Source organism: Parasteatoda tepidariorum, chromosome 2, assembly GCF_982258835.1.
Source record: "Parasteatoda tepidariorum strain Cologne lab strain chromosome 2, Ptep-v5.0, whole genome shotgun sequence".
In the NCBI taxonomy this organism is placed as follows: Eukaryota; Metazoa; Arthropoda; class Arachnida; order Araneae; family Theridiidae; genus Parasteatoda; species Parasteatoda tepidariorum.
The window spans coordinates 112,024,236-112,048,877 of record NC_141756.1 but is presented as its reverse complement, the minus strand read 5'-3'; the positions used below and the strand labels follow the sequence as shown (position 1 = coordinate 112,048,877).

Here is a 24,642-nt window from a genome sequence, read left to right as displayed (position 1 = left end):
GAAAAGTACCATTATAGTCAACTAGGGCACGCCATGAGACATCTTTAAAAATTATTGCAAGTTTAAAATTTTAAAAATAATATCGTAGTTGTAGCAAACAGATACTGTTATGGAAATATCTCCACAAGTTAAATCTCCATTCTATTACTTACGCAGCATATTACAAAAATTAAAAATATAAACATAACAAATAAATACATAGTTAAATTGAAAATGAAAACATTTTACCTAAGAAAAGATTTTTGTAAGACAAAATAATCTAAGCTTTGGCTGCAAAAAAAACACTTAAGGGGCTAGCCCCATAGCTAGTAAAAATTGCATTTTGAAGGAAAATTTCCAGGATAGGAAAAAAGAAAATATGTATCTGCAAAGAAAAAAAGATTTACAAGAATCAAATAGTCTATTTTCGTCATCATAAGAATGCATTTTTTAAGACCCTAATTTATAAATGTAACTCAATTAATATGACTCAAAATTTAGAAGTTCTTTGAAAAACATATATTTGATCATTATCAACCTTGATTGTTACTATTGGTGAAACTTGGATCAAACCTAACACAACACATTTTTAAAAACATTCTAATACTATTATAGAATATAAATATTTTCAATTATAAATTTTTTTAAAAATCTTTTAAAATTGATTAAAATAATCTTCTTCATATTACTATTTAACAACAGATTTGCCTTACTATAGCGATGAGAACTCCTAAATAAATATGCAAGATAAATCATATTCTAATTAATAAAAAACTAATAAAGCAACTAAGGTCTTACATTTGATGTATGAAGATGTTAAAATTAAGCAGTTGGAGATTAATATAAGACAAAAATGTGGCAAAATCCCAAACATAGATTCTGAAGCCATTGCTGATCTATCCATTGCTACACTCTAATGAAAATACAAATCCATGCCATTGATTTAAGACGTTAGAAGACATTTATAATTTGTATATTACGATTTCACATTAAATTAAGAATCACATCGAACAGTTTAGCAAAACAATCTTCTAACATTATTTTGTGTCTCCTCAGGTTAAAATTGCTCTTTTTTTATTTGTTTTTCATTGTAAGATGCTAAAGTTCACCTCAATCTGTGTTTTGATTGGTGAAAGGAAGGAAGAGTTATTCTACATATAACGGTTATTGAGAATTTAAAGGATTTTGATTCGTTAAGATCCAAACTGCCTTAATTGCGCATCAAATCCAGTATTAGGATCTGACCAATTAAAAGCCTTAAATTTGAGCGATGAAATGTCTAGTAAAAATATAACAAAATACTTCTTAATCAATTAATTTTTTAAATTTATTTCTCAAGAATGGCAATGCTATACATTCTTTCTTTCAAGTCATGTTTATTTACTGACAGAAGTGACTGAGAATATTTTCCCGACCGCGAATTCTAACTTCATTTTCGCTAATTTTATTTCCTTGTAGAAATTTAAATATATTTCATAAAGTAAATCATAGTATTCCTTTTCTGTTTTCTCTCTAAGGTACTGAAAATACACGTTCGAATAATTTATTTTGAGATAATTAAGTTCTTATTCATGTATCACATTTCATTTTTAACTTCATTATTTAGTAAATATAGTAAAATCTTGCTTAAGTAAGTTAAAAAATATGCGTTGTTTTCTCATTTAAAGTCGTTTGGGGAAGTTAATTGAACGTTAATCTCCCCTTTTTGAGTTAAAGAATTAAATAATATTGTCTAATTTGCGTGATGTCTTAACATCATTTTCTATATATAACTGTAACTAATCGAACAGGGCTCAAAATTTAGTTGGTTCAGGATGTTAATAAATTGATTGCAGGCAGTTTTTTTTTCTTCATATTTTAGTTTGTTTTTTTAATTACAAAATAGCATATTTCATCATAATTGTAGGCATTACACATTCTCTACATTGTAATTTCTCATTTTAATTTTTATTATTTTTAAACGTGTGTATTAGCTTTTTTCTTCTTCAAATAGTCCAGTAAAAATATGTAAGGACTAATGAGATCTTTTAGCTAGTTCTATGGATGAGTGATTAAGTTTTCTTAATTTCTGTAAGGCTGTCTCATTAAGGACAGAAATTCAAAATAATTTTATGTAGCAATGCTTGAATTGTATAGCATGGTGAGAAATGTGTGAGAGGGATATTTCCGTATGGTGATCTGTCTCGCCTACTACTATTGCCAACGTGCCAAATAAATTTTATACTTGAATTTTTTTTTTTTTTAAAAAACATGTAGATGTTTGCCCGGGGTTGGTTACGAGTTATACTTTTCGAGTTTGTCCCTTTCTGTGATGTTTTTTTTTTAGTTTCTCGCTGGCCGCTGCCAAGACTTGGCGATTATTCTGCCACAGATCATAATTTGGAAATCTCCCCTTTTTGAGTTAAAGAATTAAGTAATTATCATTATAGGACTACCTTTACAGTCTTTTCATTACAGAAAAAGAAATGGGAGAGAATTTCTCACCCTTTCTCAAAAACAGGATGAGATTTCTAAAAAGTAAAAAAGCGCAAATAGACGTGGAAAAAAAATATTTATTCAATTATAATACATTTTTAACATCTTATTTTTAAAGCATTGAGTATTTTATGCTGCATCATCACATGGAAAGTGTTTTATATCTATGTTTTCCTCAGCTATTCTCATTAGGTTGCTCAAATGCTTATCAGTCATTCTGTTACGAAATTTTGTCTTAAATCGGTTTTGGGTGCTAAGTGACCTCGCAACAGATGCTGACCTATCCTCTACATCTGCCAGCATAGGCTTTTCAGTTATTTCTGCTATAGAATAGTAAAGTTCGTTGGAGTTATTTCCATGTTCATACTTCATGCTATGTCTTCCAACGTAGCATAATTCTCACAGCCTTTAACTTTTGCCAATTGCTGTAAATTATTATCGATAAGGGAGTTTAGTAATTCATTAACAGCTAAAAATAGAGCTGACTTTAGATAACTTATAATAAAGGACTATTTTTTTTTCTCTACTGATTTTTTTATTTAGCTGAAAAATAACAGTATTTGTTTCGTTTTGACTGTTTCTACCGACACTTGTTTCATTTTCATTTGTCCGTTATGGAGTAGAAGATGTTCCCTTAACAAGGTATTTGTCCATCTTACATTCATACACTAGAAATTTAAACGTCTTACATGAAGAAACCTTGCCTACGGTGAACAAGTGGTTTCAGTGAAATGTGTTCTGAAAGGGGTTGGGGGGGTTCCGCTGTTCGCACCTGTTCTGAACAATACTGGTAAATAGGGAAGCTAGATAACAAGGACCAGCGTTGAAAATAATGAAAGAAAAGCGAAACAGATTTTATTCAAAATGGCGGGAAAATGTCGGCCATTTTGAAATTCATTAATAGAATGCGTGAATTTATCGTGTTAATAATTTTTTAATACTAGAAAAGAAAAAAATATGCGAGATTCTCACGCTCTAGTGAAAACGCTGCTTTACAAAATTAGGATTATAATGATTTTTTACATTATTTTTTAAAACTATTAATTAAGATTGATTATTTAGTAAAATAACTTATAAGGGTTGTTTATAAGGTTTTGATGTTATTTTTTTAATAGATAAAGAGTAAGTAATCAAGATGCCTGCTGCTGATCCACCAATATCTAAAGTCATTGTTCATCCACTTGTTCTTCTAAGTGTTGTAGACCATTTTAATCGTATGGGGAAAATTGGTAATCAGAAAAGAGTTGTTGGCATTCTTCTGGGATCTTGGAAAGGAAAAGGCATTTTGGATGTGTCAAACAGTTTTGCAGGTATTAAAAAAGTTTTTGGCTCAAATTTTTATTGATCTTTATATTTAATTTCTATTCTTATGGATGGTGTTTTTATTGCAAATAAACCTCTTTAATTTCTGTTCTTCTAATTTAAGAGCTGCTTACTTTTATTTATTGTGCTACGCAATATTTTTTTAAACAAGTAATTTTGTTTTCACTAAAAGAAATATACAATATAATTTATAAGTTAAAATCATTGTAAAATTCATAAGATATTTATCTTATTTTTAATTCTGTTGAATTTGTAGTAAAAACTTGCGCAGTAGTTATTTAGAGGATTGTTCTTGTTTTTTTTTGTTTTTTACAGAAACAGAGTAACATTGTTATTACATTTGGAAAGAAATTCCCCTTTCGTCTGAAAATGACTGAAATCAGTCTGAATTTTATAAATTTGGATAATAGTGGAGAAATCATTTTTTGAAAAAATACTATATCTTAATAAGAATCCAAACTCTGACAGAATAATTGATATCATAATTTTTTAGCGTTAATATACATGAAAATACTGTTTGATTTCCAGGCTTTCTATGACAAAATTCTTTGACACTAATATCTTTCTGTAAGATGCTTTAAATAATAACAAATATGTATGTTATTAATTTAAAATAATAACAAAAAAAACCCATAAACAAAAAAGACACATAATTATTCTCATTGAATATATAATATTTTTTTATTCTAATATTATGGGCGATATTCTCACATTTTGTTAGGGATAAAAACACACGAATTATTTCCTTTATCCTTTGTAAATCATTATCTCATTTAAAAAAAATTTTAAATCATGAAGTCCGGAGCGGTAAATACAGTAAAACAGACCGAAGATGAAATTGCGCGAATTATACTCTTCAAAAAGGTGTTAATCAAATTCATGTTTCGTTTCAAGATTTGATTGTTGTAATAAATAATATCGGAGTTTAAAAACTATTAAGGAAATCAAAGGCAATAATTGCCAAACAAAACAATAGAATCGTTGCCTTAAATAAATACTCGAATACAGAATTCGAAATACATCCGGATAATTAAAAACCATGTGAAAATCATTAACTGCCGAAAATACAATCAAAACATAATTGGATTCACAATACTATTGGCGTAAATTGAATGTGACGAAAAGTGATTCTTAAAATATGGAATCCAAATTTTACGTATAAATTTCTACAGGAAAAAAAAAAAAATTTCCCAAAAGAAGAGTCTTTCTGCAAATACTCAGTAATGCTTTACGCCAATGTCCCTGCAATTCTGCCACAAGGTGTCCAAGTTACAACAAAGTCAAAATTTTCAGTAGATGAGATGTGAATGCCACATATTTTAAGTACAAAATGTACACAATAGATCAGAAATAAAAATCAATTTTTAAATCATGCAAGTACCAATTACCCCCCCCCCCGTGTAACTATCCTTAGTAAGCATCAGATAGTCATTCTCTCAGTTGGGTCCTAATCTTTACATTTGCAAAAGTAAAGTATTTGATCTTATGTATTTTGAAGGACAAATAATCATGAAATATATTTAAAAAAAATTATCACACATAATTAATGAACAAGCTTAAAGTAAAAGAAAGGAAAGGAAATGTATATTTGCTTAATGTAATTTGTTTTGTTGCTTGTCAATATATTATAGTTCCTTTTATTTTATAGTTCCATTTGATGAGGATGATAAAGACAAAAGTGTCTGGTTTTTAGATCATGATTACCTTGAAAACATGTACAGTATGTTCAAAAAAGTAAATGGTACGTTATGAATGTTAGCTTCTTTCATTTGTTAAACTATGCAATGTGCTCTAAAAACTATACAACGTAAACATAAATATTTTGCAGCTCGAGAACGTATTGTTGGATGGTACCATACTGGTCCTAAACTTCACCAAAATGATATTGCTATTAATGAACTGGTTCGCCGATATTGTCCGAATTCTGTAAGTTTTAAAATTGATCAGGTGTTATTTCTGATTCATTAAAATTTTTTGGAAAAATGTTTTATTATTATCTTTTCTGTTGAATTGTTTTATTGTGAATAATTTTTGCTAAAATTTTGAGTTAATATCAGACTTAAACATCATAAAAGTTAAAGAATTGGTTTTATGGTTAATTCAAATTTTGTAAGTTCAAAATTGAACTAATTAAAAAATTTTGTAGAAATGTCTTTTACATGCTGAATTATTTTATTCTGGTTGACTTCCTGTTGAATTTCCCTAAATTACTATTAATGAGTTAGATCAAAGGTATTGTGCAAACTCTGTATAAAATTAATATTGTAATCACGGTGCGCCTTAAACAAAGTTAAATAAAATGCTCTTACACCTAGAAAATTAGAAGAGATTCTGAATTTACAATGTACTTAGATAATAAAAATCGAAAAATTAAAATAATCTGTGGAGAGATTTTTAAAAAAATCCACTTTGAACATTTTTGCTCACGCAGTACGATATTTCAAAAATGTTAGCATCATTTTATACTTATAAATAGAAAAAAAATATATATATTTGTATTAAATATTCATAATAACAGTTCATAATAAATTTTATAATTATTAGAAGTTTTTTAATTGTTAATTATAGTCGATGAACCACTATTTAAGAAACAAAAATATTAAAAACTTAAATCGACTTCAGCGACACAAGCACTGTGATTTTAAAAATGGCAGCTTCCATTCGTGTGTGTACGTGAAGTGGAAAAGCAATTCAACCAGGATAAAAAACAAAAATTGATATCACAGCTCATTCTGTCGACGATTATTTTGATTTTAAGGAATTTCCTTTCGTTTGTATAAAAGGTGATGAAGTCTCGGATGCTCCTGCTCTTGGAGTTAACTGCAAAGATGTTCCTGCTTTTGTTCAGTATGTGAAAAATTAACGAGATGTACTGGATGTTCACTTAAAAATGGGTATTGCCGGAGGAGGTGGATTTTTAAAAATATGTCTTTCTGTACAATCAAATGAGTTGGACTTCAAGTGCAGCGGTAAGCGTGCTAAGTATGATGAGGGGATAGCTGCAAGAAAATTTAAGGATTCTGGAGTTAAACGACTATTCATTCTAGCAGCCGTTCCGAATGCACAAGAAAATTATAAGAATGTAGATCAACTCATTTCAACGTTGAATATAAGTCCTTTCTACGGCACAATTGCAACCGGTTTGAAGTTAGCGAATATCTTAGCAGGTATAATGTCGCACAGCAGCGCATACCCATGCACTTATTGTTATGCCAAGAAAGATGAGCTAAGCAGCTGTGGCGAATTGAGATCTCCCGAAAATATTTCATCGTATTATACAAGTTGGCTGACTGAAGGAAAAGGTTCAAAAATCAAAGCGAAAGATTATTTCAATTGCATTCATCCACCGCTAATTGCAACTGTTGGAGGCAAAACATTCCTAGACATTATTCCACCTCCAGAATTAGTGGTTTTCACGCGTATGTTGAAAGAGTGTGAAAATGAATCTCTGACATGGACAAAAGCTTGTCACGTTCAGCGTGAAATCAGACGAGGATGTTCTGGGTTTAAGGGAAATGCATGCAAAACACTTTTGGATAAAGAAGAACTTCTGCGCCAGTTTAAAAATTTAGAAATACTGAAGTATGTTAAAGTATTTGACGACTTCAAAAAAGTGGTTTCTGCATGCTTCGGAAATAATCTTGACCAAAATTACAAAGTATGTATAGAAGCTTTCAAAAAGAGCTGCATGGACTTAGGTGTCAGCGTTACACCAAAGGTTCATGCAGTTTTTTTTTTCACATTGAACAGTTCTGTGACAAAAACGGTGAAGGATTAGCATTTTTTGTGGAGCAGGCGATGGAGTCCGTACATTTTGATTTCTTAAAGTCTTCCTGGGAAATGAATAAGGTTGCTGCAAATCACCCGGATTATCCTAAACACCTTTCGAGCACTGTTTGTAGATATAATGCTTCATATGTTAAAATTGATGTAATTATAATTAAATTATGTTACATTTTCCTTTTTTATCAGCAGTAAAATGTTTAAATAATAAAAGTTTAATAGAATTACAACTGAAAAATCATTATTATATCATTTTTTCCTTTCTATTGATATAAAACAACGCCAGATTTTCCAAAACTTCGTACGCAAAAATGTTCAAAGTGGATTTTTTTTAAAATCTCTCCACAGATTATTTTGATCTTTTGATTTTTATAATCTGTTAACAATGTAAATTCAGAATCTCTTCTTATTTTCTAGGTGTAAGAGCATTTTATTTAACTTTGGTTAAGGCGCACCGTGTAATGTATCTGTATAATGCAAACAATGAAATGTGAGGCTTTATATTGAACATAGTGTTGTATAGATCTTTTTATATCTCAATCATCCTCATATATTTCATATCTATTAAACATCACAATATATATCAACACAAATGAATATTTTAAGGTTTTAAAATGATTTTTAAATGCAAATTTCTTTATAACACAAAAACTTACACTTAAGTTTATATATTTTATTACTGCCTGCAAGTAATAGTGCATGAAATATATATACACGCAGTAAATAGTTCTTGTTCGGTTACAGAAATTACTTTAATGCAAAGTTATTGCAGCTTATAGAATTGCATTTTACGTATCTTCTGGGGGTGAATGTATTCCGAGTGTACTCCGGAATTCCGCAGTTTTTTGAATCATCACTCCAAGTCTAGAAACTAGGAGTAGGGCATGTGATTTTTTTCACGGAATCCCGCGTATAAAAACTTATAATCTTACAGAATTTTAACCGCTATCTTAAATTAATTAATAATTAAATCCTACAATCTAAAATTTTAAATTGCCTTATTGAGAAGTTTTCACACAAATGACTCTTCCGCAATTTTTTTTTTGTTTTTTTTTTTGGATTTTTATAGTTTTTAATATTTGAAACTACATCAGAATCTGCAATTAATTTTCTTGCGATTTTAATATTGTACATTGATGTTCATATTTACCTGATTTAAAAGTTACTCATAGTGAATCGTATTCAAGAGATTTAAAAATTCGATACCTCAGTTCGTTTTTTTGAGTTTTGTATATCAATATGGCAATTTGTATTCACATAAGTTCAAAATCCAAGGTCGCTATTCGTATTCACAAGATCTAAAAATCATGCAATCCAATTTGTCTTCGCGTTCTTAAGTCCAATGTCGCAATTCACATTCATGCGATTTTTTAACCCAATATCGTGATTTGTATTTTCGCACTCTTAAAATCCAATATTGTGATTCATATTCTCTCGAATTTTAAAATCCAGTATCGAAATTCTTGTGAGATCTAAGTTTTTTTTTCTAAATTAATTACTATATAAGTGTGATATTCTTTGTCAGTAGATAGTTAAATTATAAATCTTAGCTCTGAAAATTATATTAATTATGAATAGTATATAAATTGATATATTGTTATAGAGTTTTTGCACACTGTTCAATTGTATGTTCGAGTTTTCAACTTTCATGGATTTTCAATTTGGGTTGCAATCACCCCTGATCTTCTATGTATTGCTTTTTCAAAAAATATATAAAAAAATAAAATAAAAGTAAATAAATAAAATTACAAAATGTAATGAGTGTGTCTGCCAGTCAAAATTATGATTTTATAAATAAAGTCACAAAACTTTCAAGCACTTCTGAAATTGATAACTCAAATCCAAAATTTGCATGTCTTAATAGTATGATATTATGAACATCAAAATTTTAAAAATCAGGTGAAATTAGCCAAAAGATGTTAAATAACTGCTGAAAAATGATCAGAAAAGTTTGGATTTACAACAGAATCAATGCAAACCCAGCACATCAAGAAATTGTAGCTCAAAATTTGAAATTTGCATGTCATAAGAACATAGTGTTAATAATAACAGAATTTTAAAAGGGAAAGAAAAAAAAGTTTCAAAATGACTGAATTGTAGAAACCTTGCCTAACATGTATTTATTTATTAAATTTTTTATTATTTTTTTTTTTTTTTTTTTGGTGAGGGATAGAAATTACACGGGTCAAACATTTTAACCATTGCTTTTTTGCTATACAAATGTAGAGAAATATGTTTGGTTCAGTTAAAGTTTAAAAAAATTAGTTAGTGTAAAGATTAAATAAATATGTGCTTTTTAATGAGTAGAAACTCAATAATATTTATATTGTTGAGTTTATGCAATACAGTAATATATTTTATTTGCCCCTTCTCTTTGTAAGTTTCGGCTTTATATTTGGTAAATTTTTGCCCTTGTCTGCTATATTAAATCTTTCACAAGCTTAATCACTAATAATTCAGTTCCTCTCAGGCTTGTTTGCTTAATACCTTTAAAAGTGAGTCTGAAATTTTCATGGTAGGTTTTTTGAGTGTAAATGATTTTTGGAGATTATATGTTTCACAACTTGAGCTGGGTTGACTGTGAAACTTATCTAGAAATGCCATCTATTTTGCCAAAGGGCAATTTCTCGATTTACAAATGTCATATTTGCAGACTTTAAAAACACGTAACTTTAAGCGTAATTTACTTTTACTCCAATTTTTAGTAACTTCTGTAAGTTTAGAAATTTTTTAAAAATAAATCCTATTCTGGCCTGTGGATGTAACTGTTATTTCTTTTATAACTTAATTCCTCATTTAGTATTTAATAAACAAGAAATCTCTGAATCCCCATTTTGAAAAGCAAAAGTTTTCAAATCTAAATCTATAGATATTATCACAGTATTTGTAAGGAATCTTTAAAAACCTACCATTGCTAGGACGATGTTATATCAAGAAGAACGATTAAACATTCTACTTCGCCTATTGGAAATTTTAAGAGTAGTGTATACCATAATCACTTATATTTGCTCTATGCTTTCCACTGAAATTATCTCTTTTCTACATTTAGGTGTTGGTTATTATTGGAGCTAAACCGAAAGACCTGGGATTGCCTACTGAGGCTTACATAGCTGTTGAAGAAGTTCATGATGTATATATTTCAATTTCATTTTTAAACTTTTTAAGAATAATTTTAAAACATATTCTTTTTTAGAAAAAAATATTAACTTCAAAAATTATATTTTTCAATAAACTAAAAAATTTGGACCTTGAATGTGAAATGAAAAACTGAAATGTTTTTTGTCTATTTAAAAAACATGTTCCAGAAGAAAAAAAAATCTTAGTCTATTAAAAAAATCATATAAAAATAAATCTTAGCCTTTTGGCTACTTCTGGATTTGATTAAGAAATGCGACTTAATGAAGCGAGCGTTATTTGTAGTAATAAGTTTGAAATTGTTTTAATTTCATAAAGTATATTTTACTAAAAGCGTCCTTTTTTTTTAAAATTAATTCATGCAACTTAATGTAATGGTAATGAGACTTAAAAATGAAGTGAGTGTTATTTATAGTAATGAGTTATTTCATGAAATTTATTTTACTAAAAACTTTTGTGAATTTATTCATGCGGCTTAATGTAATAGTAATGAGATTTAAAAATGAAGTGAGTTTTATTTATAGTAATAAGTTTGAAACTTTTTTAATTTCATAAAATATATTTTTCTAAAAATGTTCTTTTTTGAATTAATTTATGAATATTATTATTATTGTTTTTATTATAATCAAAATTGTCAACTTATATTTTATTCAAATAAAATATATATTGGATAAAAATGACTTACAAGGTAAATGCTTTCTAATGCATAAGATTTGTGTTTCCAAATTTGGCAAGTCTGAGAAATATGGTGAATGGATCCTCAACTTCTACTTGTTCATTTCTTTTGTGTAACTTTTCAAAAATGAAGTTTTACTTTAATACAATAGTAATATTGCTTATTTATTATTATTTGGAAGTTATTTGAATGATAAAAGGATAATTTAAATGGAACAGTTTAGCATGATATGAGCTTGTTACTCTTATAGTGTTATTTTGAAATATGTAGTAATTTTTATTAATTTAAGGCTTTTTGTTTTTAACATTCCATTAGTCCAGAAAAATCTGAAGGTTTTTCAAATGCTTTATTTTCTGAGCTGACCATCTAGTATTAATAATTCAATCCTTTTGTTAAGTGTAAAAAAACTTGCTATTTTATAATATTTATTATTTTATATTGCTTATTATTTTATGGTATTAAATTTGATACTTTTCACACTATAAAGCATCATTTAAACAAAACTATTGTTAATAAATTGGCTTAATACCAATAATTCTTTTTAAATAATTTTTTTATAAAAAAAATACATGAACATCAGGCATGGCATAGCAGAAAAGACTGGGGAAAAAAACAAGTTTTTTTCGTCTTTTCTGCTATGCCATGCCTGATAATGAAATAAGGAGAAAAAGAATTTCTTTTTCCTCATACAGTCTTGTGCCCAGTGTCAAATACATTATTTTAAAATTATATGTATGTTACTGTGGATAACTGTTGTTGACTTCGACTGGTGAATGTTGACAATCTCATAGTCATTTTGGTAAATGTTCATAATATATACTAGTGCCACTGTCTGATATATATTTGCCTGCTATGCTCTACATCAATGTTTTTTTAAGGTCAAGTGCCACTGCCCAGTATGCATTTAACCAGTACTCCGAACACTGATATTAAAATATTAAATAAATATAAAAATATCAACAAATAAATTGATATCAGATCAAATATAACAAATATTTCGGACTTTCACCAAGTGACAATGTGATAGTTGACATTCCCTGGTGAAAGTCGACATTCTCTTGATCTCGATTATTTACGGTAACATATACATAATGTTCTGCCTGTAAATATAATTAGATTATTTGTTTATTGCATTTCTAAGCTCAGATGTGATTTGTAATTACAGGATGGAACTCCAACAAGCAAAACATTTGAGCATGTTCCTAGTGAAATAGGAGCTGAAGAGGCTGAGGAAGTAGGTGTTGAACATCTCCTAAGGTAATAATTTTTTATTTTAAATTACCCACTCTTTCTGAGAGCTAGGAAAACCTAAAATTCTCTGCAAAATTTCTATTTTTTGAAATATCAGCAATTAGCAGCTTAGAGCTAAATTAGAAAAAAATTTGTTACTGGCCAATTATAGCATTTCCCACCGTGGCAATTTTTAACCCCTTGCCAGTGTCGTGCGAATCCAGTTCGAGCAACTACTCTGTTCAGTATTTGTGATGCTCGAACTGACTTCGGGCAAGAGAAATATTAACATTACTATTTTGTGATGCCCGAGCTGAGTTTGTTTCTATTTTAGGATACTTAATTCTTTATTTTTCTAATAGATGGCATTGGTGGTCCTAGTTTTTCACAGATTAGGACTGTCAAGGGAGGGAAATGTGGGTCGGAGTTCCAGGATATACCGTACTGTAAAATTTATGTATTGAAAATCTTATTGTTGTGTTTTTATATTATATTATACTAGTTATATTACATTTACCTTCAAAATTTTGTTTAATTTGCTCTGATTGAATAAGATGTGCGTGTAATCCATTACTTTTTTATGTGTATGTAAAAGTTATAAATAAAATAGTTATTGCATTTAAAATTTTATTCTTGTAATAAAAAACCCTTTTCTAACGTTTATAATAATATAAAGAACAAAATTAAACAGTCAAAAAAAATTTCCATTTTTGGTCCATTTTTCTGAAATTAACTGTTAAGGGGTTCACTGATTAAAAAAAAAGTTGTTAATATTAATAATGTAAGGCATTTCTCAAAATATGGTAAAGTTAAGTTCGAAAATGAAGAAAAAATGTCAAGAAATAAGTGTGTAACAAAGTAATTTTCAGAATTTAAAGATTTTATTATATTTCCATATTTATAGAACAAAATAGGAATGAAATGCACACGCAATGTATTTTTCACAAAACAGTTGTAATGAGGTAAAGAATGACTAATAAATTTTAATTGCCATTTGTTATGTTTAGTTGATGTTGTTTTAGTGGAATTATTTCCAGAAAACTTCATCCTTTGAATCTTTGAATAATGCAATAATTTAAAGAATGTTATACTTATCAACTTCTTAGAAAATCTCTTTCCAATGACCTGCAAAATGCTTGTAAATTAAAATTAAATGTTCCTTAAGCTCTGAATTTGATTCCTATAGTGTTGGATAGTGTCATTTAAAATGCATTGCAAATGAGTTCTCTCAATTCAATGGAGATGTTGGAATAAAATTGCATTACTGAAGGTCTTCTGAACTCGATGACATGTATATCGACTGCAATGTGCATCCCATTACTTTTCATATCCTTCAATATCTGATTTAATGGTTTTTCCTGATCATAGTGATGAAGAGGTGCAAAAAATATCTGAGGATATGATCAAGAGTTTGAAAACATGAACTCTTTTAAATACTTGTGCTTCTAAAACAAAGAAAATTAGCAAACAATAGTAGGTATTGAGAGGGATATTGTTGCATAGCTGCCAACGTTACTGGACTTTTCAGTAGACTACTGGATTTTTCCTGTTTCTCCTGGTCTACTGGTTTCATTAAAATTTCCATACATTTAGAAAAATCCCTAAAATTGAGTAAGTTTCCTAAAAAATTCCTATTGAAATAGAATTTTTGCTCAGAATATTGCTTGCTTGAATATTAAAATAAATATTATATTTAATAAAGCTAGCCTCATTTATAAAAATCAGTTAAAAACTGTTTTTGTCTAAAATGTTCAGTTTAATTTTCATTCAGAACTCCCTTTTTAAATTAATTAATAAATATTTTAGCTATCTTTGATGAATTAAATGCTATTCAAAATTATGAGTAAACAAAATACATAACATTTCAAGTTCATTTAATGTCCATCATAACTGGAAAATATTGCAGTTTTTCTATAAAGATCCCTAAAATTCCTTTTGTGTAAAATATTTAATATATTATGCAATAATCATCATGAAATTTATATTATTTCATAAAATTAATTTTTTTCTTAAAATTAATTTTAGAATTTCTAAAATTAATTCTAAAATTGGATTTTTTTCTTATCCATGTTGGCAGCTATGTTGAAATTGTCTCTAAAAACAAGAAACCTGTAAAGAGTATGCTATTTTTTCCCCTTGTAGTTCATCAAAGTGTAATTTTCTGAAAAAAATGCTTATATATTTTTTTAGCCAGATTTTATATTATTCTGTTTTGTGCATTTTATACACTAGTCCCACAGAAAACGTATAATCAGTGTTTCTCTGTATTTTTTTTATTTATTTATTCTTAATGTTTTTTTTTTTTTCTTTTACAGAGACATCAAAGATACCACTCTAGGGACATTGTCACAAAGGATAACAAACCAGCTGAGAGGATTGAAAGGATTGCATTCTCAGATTGCTGACATAAAGGATTATTTAGATCAGGTATATATAGATTATTTTTAAATAATGCATTTATCATCCCAACTTCTTTGGCCCTTTCATGCAACACAAAATTTTTTTCCATTTAATATATTTTATCACCTATAATGAAATTAATATTTTACTACTTTTTTTTCTTCTTCTTCTTTTAAGTGTAATTTCAATTCCAAACTTGGTATTTAGATACATTCATTTTTGAGAGTCATTTTTCTGAAAGAAGCCAACAGTCACCCACAACAACTCAATAGACAATAGGACAAACTTTTGTGCCGGCAAAACTATTTTGTTTAAAGTACTAATTACTGTTGTAGGGTTACTAGATACAAATGTTTGATGTTCTCAAAAATGATGGACATGATCTTATAATAATTTTTCAATAATTTTGAATAATAATTTTTTTGTATTAATAATTTGATACCCTCAAATAATTTATTTTTATTGAAACTGAGATTTTTTAGTGCAAAAGACTACTTGCATAAGTGCAATAACAAATGCAATGCTCAAATTCATGCTCATTTCTGTATTTTTCTTCTGTTATACACTAGGCTGTAGCAATATGCTTTATTTTAGTAGTAAAAATAGTTTGACCTTACTCCAAATACAATAATAATAAAATACAGTAATTCATTTTTGTATTACTTCTTGTGCAAGAACCTTTAATGCTTGATGTTTTCATAGGCAATGCTGAAATTGAAGAAAATATTTTATTTTAAAACTACTTAATCAGTATATAAATAAGAAGTAAAATTTTTCTTGTGTTTAATTTTGCCGTTTGATTCTTCAATGCATTTTAAGTTTAAAAACTTTCGTTATTAATATTAATACAGTATCTACATTGTTTACACTGATTGTCTCTATACCTGGTAGCAGATTTACAAATTTTAAACTTTAATTTACTAAAAATTTAAAGAAGTTTAAAAATTTATTGTATGGTAATCTAAAAGGATTTTTATTATTATTTAACATTTATTTATTTTATTTGCCTCCAAATTCATGAATTTTGTTTTTCTCATTAATGCAAATTCATTTGTATTGTTTCTATAAGTTTTTTATTCACTTTCTTTTTATTATGAACAGGGTTTGTTGGTAATCAGCTTGATTTAAATCAAATGATTTTTTTAAAAAAAATATCATTGATTTAAATCAAATGATTTTTTTAATATATATATTGATTTAAAAAGTTAAAAAACAGTGTTTTAAATTATTGATACTTTTATTATTTTCTTTTCATAGTTTTAAAATTTATTTTGGATAAATTGCTGCATTGATTAATTTTAGTAAACAAAATTACTTTCTTGTTAAATTCCAACACATTTGAAAATAAATTTTTAAAAATCTTTTGATAGTTGAGATTGAAAGTACAGATTAAAGTAAACATTTAATGCTGTCTTAATATTGACTAATTAATAAACATGAATTTTTTTCGCAAATAATGTTTATTAAAATTCTACTTTTTGATTGAAAAAGCATGGAATTAAAATCGACATTATATTTTATTGGTGGAAAATGCATATTTCTAAAGCTTGAGGTTATATTGGGAAGAAATTACCCTAATATGCCAAAAATTGAAGAAGAAAAAAAAAATGCTGATGAATTCAGATATTTTTTTCATGGTATACTGTCATTCTTCCCCTGATATAGAGTCATTCTTTTAAATTAAATAACCCAGAATTGGAATTGTGCTGTCTTTTTTACCAATAAGTATTTTTTTTTTCTCATAATATGTCTACAGTATATTTGACATTATCATATTTTCTATGCAGAAATTTTGTGTGAAAAATTTCAATGAGCACATAGATGTTTTAAAAATTTTTTTTAGCTTAACTTATCTATTTTGATATAGAATTAAAAATAAATATTTTAATATAAAAATATGTAGATTAAATATTTATTTTGTCCTTTTAAAAATCAAAAGAGAAAAAAAAAAGAGAGAAAGAAATCACAATTTTAAATTAAAATTATGGACTGCTAATTGAAACTTTGTTTTAATAGTTAAAGTGTTCTTTAAATTCTCTATTTCATCTAATCTTTAAATTTCAATTATTCATTATTTCATTTTTTTCAATAAGGTGGCTATGTATTATAATAAAAAATTGTTTTAGATAGTTAGAGCTTCTAAAATATTGTTATATTATAGTTTTAGTATTAATTTAATTTTGATTAAGCATTTATAAAGTTTTTTTAATCATAAATCAAAGTTTTTATAGTGTATTTGAATAAATAAAAAAAATCCGATTTAAATGAAAGGAATCAGATTTAAATCAAAAAATCACGAACCCTGGTTATTAAACAATATCTTTATTCTAAATATTATAATCTTCTAACAAAGCATTTATTGTGTTTGCATACTAAGCTTATTTTCACTAAAACATTATGTTATAATTTTTTATGCTCTTTTTTTAAATAATACCACTATATATTTTAATTTTTTTTTAATTCAAAATTTTGATTCTTTAAAAATTGATAAATTATATAAGCAAATATTTCATTAATGGTTATCCTAGATTTAAATCCTACAAATTTTTTTTAAATGAAAAGATGAAATAAAGAATTGTTCAAAAGCCTTTTAGATTAATATTTTATGCCCAAAATTAATATAATTTTAATAATTAAAATATTTTTCAGTAAAAAATCTAAAAATATTCACTTTGGTTATATGTTAAAATATAATAACTGAAAAACTCTTAATATGCTTATTCATTACTTATATACTACTTAGCCTTCAAACAAAAATTTAATGACTAATCTCTGTTATAGTAATGTATATAAACGAGTGATTTTTCAACTATATATAAAAATGTCATATTTTAATATTGTAATTTTATGTTATATTTATCTTTTCTCCCAGTATGCGAGGTGCGGCTTTCCAGGTCTGATCTAATAACTCCTGAAAATATTGTATCAATTTCATACCTTATTAATATCATCTTCACTGTACTTAGCTGTAAACGTTTCATAAGCAATTTTTAGTTTTATTTCAAAATGCGCTTCAATTTTGGCATATCCTTAACCGTGTTCCTTTAGCCTGTTTTTCAATCACGATAATAGAAAAGTCTGCAAAACTTTTTTTGTGATCGGATAACTCTGCGGAATTCTGCTCTTTTTGGCTAATTTCTATCCAAAAAACTTTATTAACGATTGTATGAAACTTAATGAGGGTTTTTTCATGAAATTTCAAAAGGAGGAATTGAGAAACATGTATTTATTTAGTATTTTTAGAAGATTTATTTAAACCTTGTATGATGGAACTTAGCTGTTCCAAAAATTGGAATTCATCTCTTTGTACAGTTTATTTAAAATGATTTCAATTTGATTTGAATTTCAACAATCATAAGAATTGTTAAAATGTTATGCTGAGGATTCAGTCACAAATAGTTTTTTTTTTAATATTTTGTTGTATTTGGAATTAAATTAATAATTTCAAAAATTGTTATACAAGTTAAAATTTTATTAACAAAATTCTAAATGTTCAAGTTCTTGTGTAAGATAGAAAAGTTCACAAAGTAATGACATTTTGAATCAACTGAAGAATCTCGTGATTTTAATATATATATAACATAAACATTGACAGTTTTTTTTCCTTGCTGTTGAATAAGATAATTTTTTAAAAAATCAATAGATGATTGTAAACAGAGTGACACTAACTTCGTTCCTGTATTCTAAATTTAAGAAATTTATCACTATTGTTTTAACTCTCCAAAAGTGCAATTGCAAATTAAGGGGATTTTGCAACTCAAGATAGAATTAAAAAGTCAGATTAAGAGCAATTGAATATCTTTTCTGGAATATTTTGTGGAGAAAATCTTTTTCCTTCCACCAATGAAGGTACCAACTGTGTCAAACATGCTGTTAAATGGTAAGGGGGAAAAAGAAAAAAAAGATTTCAATTCTGTAATTTGTTTTATTTGGAAACCTTTGACTAATTAATGATTAAATAATGAATATAATGTTTTTTGATTAAAAATCAAGCAATAATTCTGTTATATTTACTTGGTATAATTTATATATAAATCATGGTAAAATCAGTGTTATAAAATGGCTGTAATTTACCAATGTTATCTCTGTTTTAAAAGTTAATAGATTTCTTCAAAAATTAATAGAGAAGTAAAATTACTCTAAAAATGTTTCTTTGGTTAACACAGATGTTAATTCTGCTAGTTTTCTTAATGTTTGTGTCCACTCTGTTTTTGTCTCTCATTCCATCTCTCATTGTATTATTCGTAGTAGGTAGTTGTCATCATTTTCCTGATTTTTTTTTTATTTTTATTATTATTATTACAACATACCGTTCTGAAAAACAAGTTATTTTAAAAAATCATTTGAATTTAAAATTTCATTCATTAGGAAAGAAATAAGAAAAGCTAGATTTATGATTGTTCAAAACATATTTCAAATGAAAAGGAGTTAGAGTGAAAAAAAGAACCCCTTTCTTTATCATCTCCTTTTTTGAGAAGAACAAGTTATTTCTGAACCAGTTATTCGAGCAAAAATTTTCTTAATTGACCCCATTTATTATTTTTTTATATGTAGAATCAGGGTTATCACTCCACAGGAAGGACAGGGAAAACCTAGAAAATACAAGGAATTTAAAAATCACATATATTGACAGGGGATTTTGATTCTTTCTTCATGAACTGGGAAGATACAGGGTATTTTGTTTCATATTTCCGTCTTTTAAAAAATGGTGACCACTCAAAGCGTAATATATGGGATATTTGACCATATTTCTGCTATTCTAAACTTTTTCATTTACTATAACATTATTTAAGTATGCTCAGCTGTTTTTCCAGCAATTAAAACTAATAAATATAATTAGCCCAAGATAGCTCACACAAGAACACAGTAATTGTTGTGTTTCCTCTTATCATATGTACTGGGAAAACACAGAGAATTCTTTTTCCCAAGATTGAGGTTTTTTTTCTTTCTTTTTTCCATTTTACATCTCTTTTCATCAAAAGTCTGCAGCAGGTGCTTGACTCCAAGGTCATATAGAGCAGATGTCTCACTACTGAAAGAGAGAAATGTTGTTTAAAAAAATAAAATCTTTCTTTTACATTATATTTTTATCATTTTTAAATGAAAGAATCTGTCTATGCACTTACTGAACTGCAAGCTGTGCCTGTTATAAAAATTAAATACTCCTATAAATTTCCGGTTGTGGCTCTCATTCTAGAAAATATTGTAAGTTTATTTAATGTATTGTCAGTTTATATTTATTGTATTGTAGGTTTATTTATTTCATTGTGAGTTTAATTCTTGTATTATAAGTTTATTTATTATATTGTGAGTTTATTGTGGTATGAGTTATTTTAATATATTATGAGTTTATTATTTGTTGTAAATAGCTTTAATTTTATATTTCATTCCATCTATTGTATTATTTCATCCTATTTTTTTGTCATTCACATAATTAATGATTGTATTATTTTAGGTGGTGACTGGAAATTTGCCAGTAAACCACACAATCATCTATCAGCTTCAAGATATTCTCAATCTCCTCCCAGACGTCACCATCCGGCAATTTGTGAAGTCCATGCACGTGAAATCAAATGACCAGATGCTGGTCGTTTACCTGGCCTCTCTGTCCAGATCTGTGATAGCCCTGCACAATCTCATCAACAACAAAATCACCAACAGGGATGCGGAGAGAAAGGAAAGCAGTAAAAAGGAAGATGTGAAAGAAAGGAAAGATAAAGAAGAAAGTAAGGCAGAGGATAAGAAGAAAGATGTCAAGAGTAGCTGAACTTTTTCTTTTGTCTATTATTCAACATTGTGCTTAACTAATTAAACTATTTTCTTTTTTCGTAATGGTTTGTCCTTCCGATTGTACTTATATTTTCTTTCATATTTTTTTATGCCAAGTTTGAAATCAAGATAAACTTAAAATTAGCTTACTCAACACATTTGCATGCCCAAACTTTTTTACTGAGTCTTTTTTGACTGCCTGCCCAGTACCAGAGGGTTTGGGCCTAAATTCATAAAATTACCTAAATATGAATTGTTACATACGTTTTTTTTTTTAATGTATTTTTACTCTTTATTTTCCCCAGTATTTTACTAACCTTTTAATGAATTTTGCATTATGCCGCATTCCGTATATTCAGAAGTTTCAAGAAATCATCGATCACATTTATCTATAGAAATTCGTGTATATTTTGTTTAAATATATTAAAACTAGAATTTATGCTCGGCATCACTTTCATTTGTAAATATTTTTTTCTGTTGGAATAATAAATGTGAATAAAGATGAAAGTAAACTTAGAAATAATTATTCATTTAAAATATGCTGCGTATAATTTCATTAGAGTTTCATGTTTTGAAAATATAAATGATTTAAATTTATAAAGATATAAATTTCTTGAAATGCACCATTAATGATTTTACTCAGGAAAGATTCGGGATTTTTGAGTTGGGCTCTCCCCTGAATATGATAACTGACGTTGAACAGGATTATTTCATGCTGGTATATATATCTGGCAGTCGATGTGAAGTGGTTAAGCGACGAGATTCAAGAAATGTGTAAGAGTATTTTTGATAATGAATTGTTTTATGTTGGAGAAAGCATACAGGAGCAACTTATAAAAGAAATTTAATGTGTACAAAAAAAAATTTATATTAGAGAAAGTTAAGAAATAAATTTTGCTCCGGTCAGTGACTAGTTATAGCATTTTTAGTTATAACCATTTTTTGAAACATGTGGCAAAATCTTCAATGATTAAAAAATTTTTGATATTTATAATGCAAGGCATTTGAAGCAGTTATCAAAATATAGTAAATATTACAAGGTACATTTCTGAAGCGAAAAAAAAAATTAAGAAGCGTAAAATGGACTAATTTTCAGAATATTATAAAATACTAATAAAAACTTCATTCTCATTAAAAATAATAATAAAATACACATGGGGTGCATTTTCAATGAAAAAAAGAGGCGATTGGCAAAAAATTTTTGTAATCATTATTTGTTATTAATAGGCTGGTGGATTAAAAATTAACGATAATGGATAATAAATGTATCAAAATATAATAATGCTTGAAAGAAATTTTAAAATAATGTTTTTAAAAAAAACTAGCCATGTCACGGCTGAAAGTTTAAATATACCGAGACTGAAAAGAGTCGGGAAGGCCGCGGTTGAAATGGGCTGACTTTGTGGAGTCTGATTTTCTTGCAATTAATTTTATTTCATATTTTATAACCGTCGTTGAACAGACGACCCAATTTTAGGGTTTACGGCAACTAATGTTCAACTCCGTAGCCTTGTAATTTTGAACCAATCCAGAAGACAAGGAAACTCCTGGATCAGTACCCCCAGAGGTATTGATTTGTTATGGGAACATGGAGGACTTTGCTACTTTACAAATTTCACGTGCCTCAGTCACCATTTACTACACAGGGAGTCTTTGTCTGGCGGGGATCGAACACACGAACTCTTGGACATGGGTCCAGTGCCCTACCAACTAGGCTATCGCAGCCTTCTTGCAATTAATGAAAAGTTTTGGAGATCAAAGATAAATCAGAAGTCATTATGGAGAAATCTTCAGAGGAAGGCATTGACCCACATTAGGCTGTCTGGCCAATTATGATGATGATGACGATAAGAGCAAAATCAGGTACGAAAGGCCTTTCATTCTAGCATTTTTTTTAGAAACATTAAATTTCTGTAATTACCGAAATTTTTTTATATCTATAGCATATATATAAAATTGCTTCTTCCCTGAGAAAAAGTAGATATTGTTGAATAGTTTGAAGAAGAAAATAGATTTACTCCTCTCGAAAACAAGTTAAAACTTCAATGGTTTTACTACCAGCTTTTGATCTTTTCCGTCTCGCTTTCACCAATAATTTCATCTTTAACCAATTCTTACAAGAAATATAATTTAGTGGGACATATTTTTTTTAAGTTTTATATGTAGTGTATGATTTTTGTTAAAATTTTAAACAGATTGTAATCTGAAAAATTTTAGTGAATTATCTAATAACTTTTGAAAATTTGGCACTAGAGTTAGAGAAGACCAGATTTACCAAATGCATAAAAAAATTAGAAAGCGAAAAAATTAATTAATTTACTTATTAAAACAAAATTATTTTTAATGACTTCCCATTTAAAAAATATTAAGGGCAATCATTGTGGATTACCCTGTTTACATAATTATTAGTCATAGTTTATAAAAGCACTGGAAAGACATTACAGTAAGTTAGTCTGTGCACAGTAAAAGTTTATTGTAATAGTTTCTAAAAATTAGAAAAATGAGGGCAGGAACTACTAATCTTAAAATGAGTTATTTAAATTTTAGGAATTAAAATATTAGTATAAAAGTAGCATAGACTCTCTCTTTATAAGTGATGCATCTTCTTAAAACATGGTAGTTTCTGGTGCAACTAGCTTATGTTTCATCAAATGCGATAATTGCTGTAACAGCTTACAGTACACCTCTTTGTGTAAGTGAGAAAAAAAGACAAAGACGCTATAAAAAAATTTTAAGAGTCCTAATTGAGGATAATTAGATTTAAAAAATGAAAACCATTTTGATTGGAAACGGAGAATGTGTAGGGTGAGAATTAGAAACACTAGTTTCTTTTAGCAAGCAAGATGATTTTAATCCTACCTTCCTCAATAATGATTCATTTGATTTCGATCATTTCTTTATTCCATCCTCCCTTAAAATTCAATTCTTCTCTTTTAAATTTAAAATGTATACTAACTTTTTTTAAGAAATTTTTTTTCTTGTTTTCTAGATTCTTAACATAAAGGCATACAACTCTATGTAAATGACTGGGATAATATCCTAGGTCAAAAGGGAATACTCACTCTAGGGGACATGAAAATCTAGTTAAATAACAAACAAAAAAAGATATTTATGAATCATTTGTAAAACTAAATCTAAATTTTAAATTCATTTTGACTGTAAATTTAAATGGAAGTTGTATTTTCGTAAAAAATCATTTCAGTCATGTTCTTCTTTTAGCATTCTACTTTATAACTAAATTTGTTTGAAAATCATATTGTCACTATAAAATAATTTGCTTGAGCCTAATATTTCTCAATGTTTGCCACTGTTTTGGATGTTCAACTCAATGTTACATTTTGTTTTCTTGTGCAAAAACTATTAGATACTTGAAAATATTAATAATAATTAATTTATTTAAAAGAAATTTTTAAATTTTTACCCATTAGCAAAATGGGTCTTGGTTTGAATTTGATGGCGTCAACAGTGTTCAAAAGTAGCAGTAAACAGTGTGCATGCATGCATTGCTATCGCGACTGCTGCTGTTTTTCTTTTCATTTTCACTAGCAGTCATTCTTAATGTATTTACATAATAATAATTTAAAGTATTTTTATATTCTTTTTATTATTAATGTATAATTACTGGCTTGACGGTTATTTTAATATAAATATGAATACTGAAGAAGGAAAAGTATTTTTTGACATCTTGAAACACGTACATAGGCAGGATATGAAAAACCAATCCGACGACAAGCATTCATTGAGACAGTTTTTGCAACACACGATTTGAAATGTGCCGTTTGTCGGGTCAATCCAGAAAGAAAAAGCATTTGACCAATGGATAACCAGTGATCGTAATAAGGCGATCACAACTTTGTTTTTTAAATCTTAAT

At 27.6% G+C, this 24,642-nt stretch overlaps 2 protein-coding genes across 2 annotated transcripts in view; one reads left to right on the top strand and one right to left on the bottom strand.

The window, feature by feature from the left end:
- LOC107438161 (zwei Ig domain protein zig-8) overlaps positions 1-1,059 on the bottom strand; it is a 31,046-nt gene extending 29,987 nt beyond the window's left edge. Inside the window, exon 1 of the mRNA XM_087158046.1 lies at positions 778-1,059. Within this exon, the coding sequence (XP_087014172.1) occupies positions 778-883 (106 nt within the window). The 5' untranslated portion in view covers positions 884-1,059. The remainder of the gene's footprint in view (positions 1-777) is intronic.
- A 103-nt stretch (positions 1,060-1,162) lies between these two features.
- Positions 1,163-20,833, top strand: Rpn8 (regulatory particle non-ATPase 8). The gene is made up of 8 exons (XM_016050375.4): positions 1,163-1,496; positions 3,570-3,764; positions 5,426-5,518; positions 5,606-5,703; positions 10,610-10,690; positions 12,537-12,628; positions 14,917-15,028; positions 20,457-20,833. Exons 2-8 carry the CDS (start codon positions 3,590-3,592, stop codon positions 20,766-20,768), a joined length of 963 nt encoding a protein of 320 aa, XP_015905861.1. The 5' UTR covers positions 1,163-1,496; positions 3,570-3,589; the 3' UTR covers positions 20,769-20,833.
- The last annotated feature ends 3,809 nt before the right edge of the window (positions 20,834-24,642 follow it).

Excerpts from the sequence above, each read along its gene's own strand:
- Rpn8 (XM_016050375.4), top strand. The coding sequence starts at position 3,590 with ATGCCTGCTGCTGATCCACCAATATCTAAAGTCATTGTTCATCCACTT. Across the intron at positions 3,765-5,425 it reads TGTGTCAAACAGTTTTGCAG|TTCCATTTGATGAGGATGAT; the intron begins GTATTAAAAAAG and ends TTTATTTTATAG. Across the intron at positions 5,704-10,609 it reads GCCGATATTGTCCGAATTCT|GTGTTGGTTATTATTGGAGC; the intron begins GTAAGTTTTAAA and ends TTCTACATTTAG.